Consider the following 3,226-nt stretch of genomic DNA (forward strand, 5'->3'; position numbering starts at 1 on the left):
CCATAATTGACTACATCCACCTAAAAGTAGGGAGAACTATCTATTAATCAATATTCAATACATGACTATACACATCTATTTATACATTCACATTCAGCTGTGAATCAAAGAGTTGAGAAGACGAATGTGACCGTTAGGCTACACATTCCCAACAAAACACTCAAAATTGACTGACATTCTCTAGATTTAATATATTGTTTAGTGTGTGTAATTTAAGACTGTCCCAGAGAAAATTTAAATATCAACTGACTTTGATTAATATTTCAAACAAATAACATTATAAACAAAGAATCTAGTGTTTCTGAGGTAACTAATGTGTCCCTTTAATAATTCAGCACAATTTTATAAAAACACGTAACGTGTCTACGTGCCTACATGCAAGCTCGCTGATAATTGAACCACATGAATACACTACGTGTATCCATTACAATGCGGCACTTGACGATGGAGAAAACAAGCTCAAAATGTCTCGAATCTACCATTTCTATATACATCAAAGTTAGCAAGCTGACCTGCTTTCACTAGGACGTTTTCCTCATGTATTTGTAGATTCAATACCTATAAATTCCAGTTCGCCCACTTCATTCATGTTTGTTTAAGATCTTCAAATCTCTGCATTCAGAAAACTTGCTGAAATCTCTGCCCTCAAAACCTATAAATCTCTGCCCTCAAAACCTATAAATCCCAATTCGCTCAATTCATTCATGTTTGTTTGAGATCTCCAAATCTCTGTACACAGAATACTTATTGAAATCTCTGCATTCAAAACCTATAAACTCCAATTCGCCCACTTCCATTAGTTCAAATTTGTACAATGATGAAAGAAATCGAAAATGGAGTAGAAGAGGAAGAGGAGGAGCCTCTGCCATTGTGGGCTCTCAATCATGTGTCTCTGCTATGCACATCAGTGGTGGACTCAATGGAATTTTATCAGAAAGTTTTGGGATTTGTGCCCATCAAAAGACCAGGGACCTTCAACTTTGGTGGAGCTTGGTAAAGTTTATTTCTTCATTACAATCCTCTGTTGGTCATCTCTGTCTTTCTCAACTGTCATATCTTCAATACATATAGTGTGTTCTTTGGTAGTATAGTTCAGGCATATTTGTTCATATAAATTCCTAGAGGTCACTCCTTTCTTGGGCATTGTACTACATTAATATCTGTGCATATCTTCTAGAGATCACTATTTGAGGGGGCACATGCTTTAAAGGCCACCTATTTTTCTTTTGCAATATATCTAAAATGAAGATAGTGTCATATATTATGGAGACCATCCATATTTCTATAAATAGAGGTACAAATGTTTAGATTTCATCTATATTTCCTTGTACAGTATATTTAATTAATATATGTACAGATATCTATGGGATCACCCATTTCTTGTGCACTATACTCAATGAGTATACACAAATGTTCTAGAGCCCATCCATATCACCCATTTCTTGTGTACTATACTCAATGTGTATACACGTTCTAGAGCTCACCCATTTCTTTGATTCTACAAATGAATCATTATAGACCGCCGATTCCATGGTGCATAATTCTTCATGACTACATGTACACATGAGTTTTATATATGCTTACATGTTCTAAGGCATTTTTCCCTCTTTCTTGGCTATATTGTTGTAGGCTATTCAACTATGGCGTGGGTATTCACTTGGTAGAATCTAAAAAGCCTGACTTCCCTCCAAAGAAGGAGTTGAATCCCATTGACAATCACATATCATTTCAGGTATTTTAATCATCACTTTGCTTTGAATTCTTTACATGATTCTCTCTTCTACCGTGATGGGTATTTGTATATACTTTAATCTCAAATACAATATATAAATGGGTGTATGCATATTCACTGAAGTAGACAGTTAAAAAGTATATATGGGCATAAGTATATTTACTACTATGGATTACAACATGTGTAGGTATTATATATGTACATATAGCCCTCTGGAGTCTGAACTACTGGATATTTGTGTACAGTCAACTCCTTTGGGACCTCATCCTCCTTCCCTAAGAGAATTAAGAGAATCAAAGTTTGTATACATGAACAAAAAAATATTTTTTTATCAGTGATTAGATCTTTAATAAATTCTGCAACTATTCCTCTATAGTTACCAAGAATAATGAATTGTATTTCATCTTTTGCTTCACATCAAACTCATTTCATTTCTTTCCATCAAAATTATTGTGGATTCTCTGTTCCTACCGTATCTTCTCTAGAAGAAAATTGATGTGGTAATTGTGTATAAATTCTTTAAGTGCGTGTCTGATAATTTGTACACATGTTATTTCAATGGTTGTGTATACATTCTTTGTGTGTTTGATGATTTATGCATATGTTATTGCAGTGTGAAGACATGAGTATTGTAGAGAGAAAACTGCAAAAGATGAGCATAAAATATATCAAGAGAACATTAGAGGAAGGAGGAGCTATAATAGAGCAGACGTTTTTCCATGACCCAGATGGCTTCATGATAGAGATTTGCAACTGTGAAAGGCTAACTCTGGTACCTCTCTGCCATTGTAGTAAAATCAGACTTCCTTCTGATTTGCACAATCCTCCCATCGCTTTAGAGAGTGCAGAATGTGATACTTGAATCCATACAAAATATACATATATATACAAAGAGTTCACATTTAAGGGGTGATTTAAGGAGCTCTTCTTTTGGTTTGATATGGGTGGGGCACAATTAATGCTTAGCTGCTTTGGGCATTTCACTGTCATTCTCCACTTGGGGTGAAGATTGTAAGCTGGTGTTTGAGGTCAATGCATAAAAAAACAATTTATTTGAGCACTTTGGATCTATACAATGAAATACAGAAAATTTGTCTTTAAATTCTGTAAGATGAGTTGGCAGATGATCTAAATCCAAGGTATACAACGCATGTTGAACGTGATGCATTGAATTTGGTATATATGAGGTGCACAAATTTTGTTAATATTTTGACATTGGATTTAACATGCTTGACTAGCTCGATTTGAATATCTTTTTTAAAAATTATTACACATTAAACATGTGTGAGTTTCTTGCAATTTCTTGTTGGCATGTTTTGAATGATCTCGACTATCTATATTTATATTCAATTCTTCTCGTAATAAACGTGTTAATAATTGATTATTGCAAGCTTTTTTAAATCTTCACCAAGCTTTTTATATCATGACGATGTTTTAAGTCATCCTTTTTGTTTATTGTGCTGGGTTTTCAAAATGGTGAAAATTGTATACCTT

The 3,226-nt window shown here is 34.0% G+C and overlaps 1 protein-coding gene across 1 annotated transcript; it reads left to right on the forward strand.

Moving 5' to 3' along the window:
- Nucleotides 1-498: 498 nt before the first annotated feature.
- On the forward strand, nucleotides 499-2,957 carry LOC131074196 (glyoxylase I 4). Its single transcript, XM_058010759.2, has 3 exons — nucleotides 499-993; nucleotides 1,630-1,732; nucleotides 2,346-2,957. The coding sequence occupies exons 1-3, from the start codon at nucleotides 815-817 to the stop codon at nucleotides 2,592-2,594; spliced, it is 531 nt and encodes a 176-aa protein (XP_057866742.1). The 5' UTR covers nucleotides 499-814; the 3' UTR covers nucleotides 2,595-2,957.
- Nucleotides 2,958-3,226: the final 269 nt, after the last annotated feature.

Source organism: Cryptomeria japonica, chromosome 8, assembly GCF_030272615.1.
Source record: "Cryptomeria japonica chromosome 8, Sugi_1.0, whole genome shotgun sequence".
NCBI classification, from domain to species: domain Eukaryota; kingdom Viridiplantae; phylum Streptophyta; class Pinopsida; order Cupressales; family Cupressaceae; genus Cryptomeria; species Cryptomeria japonica.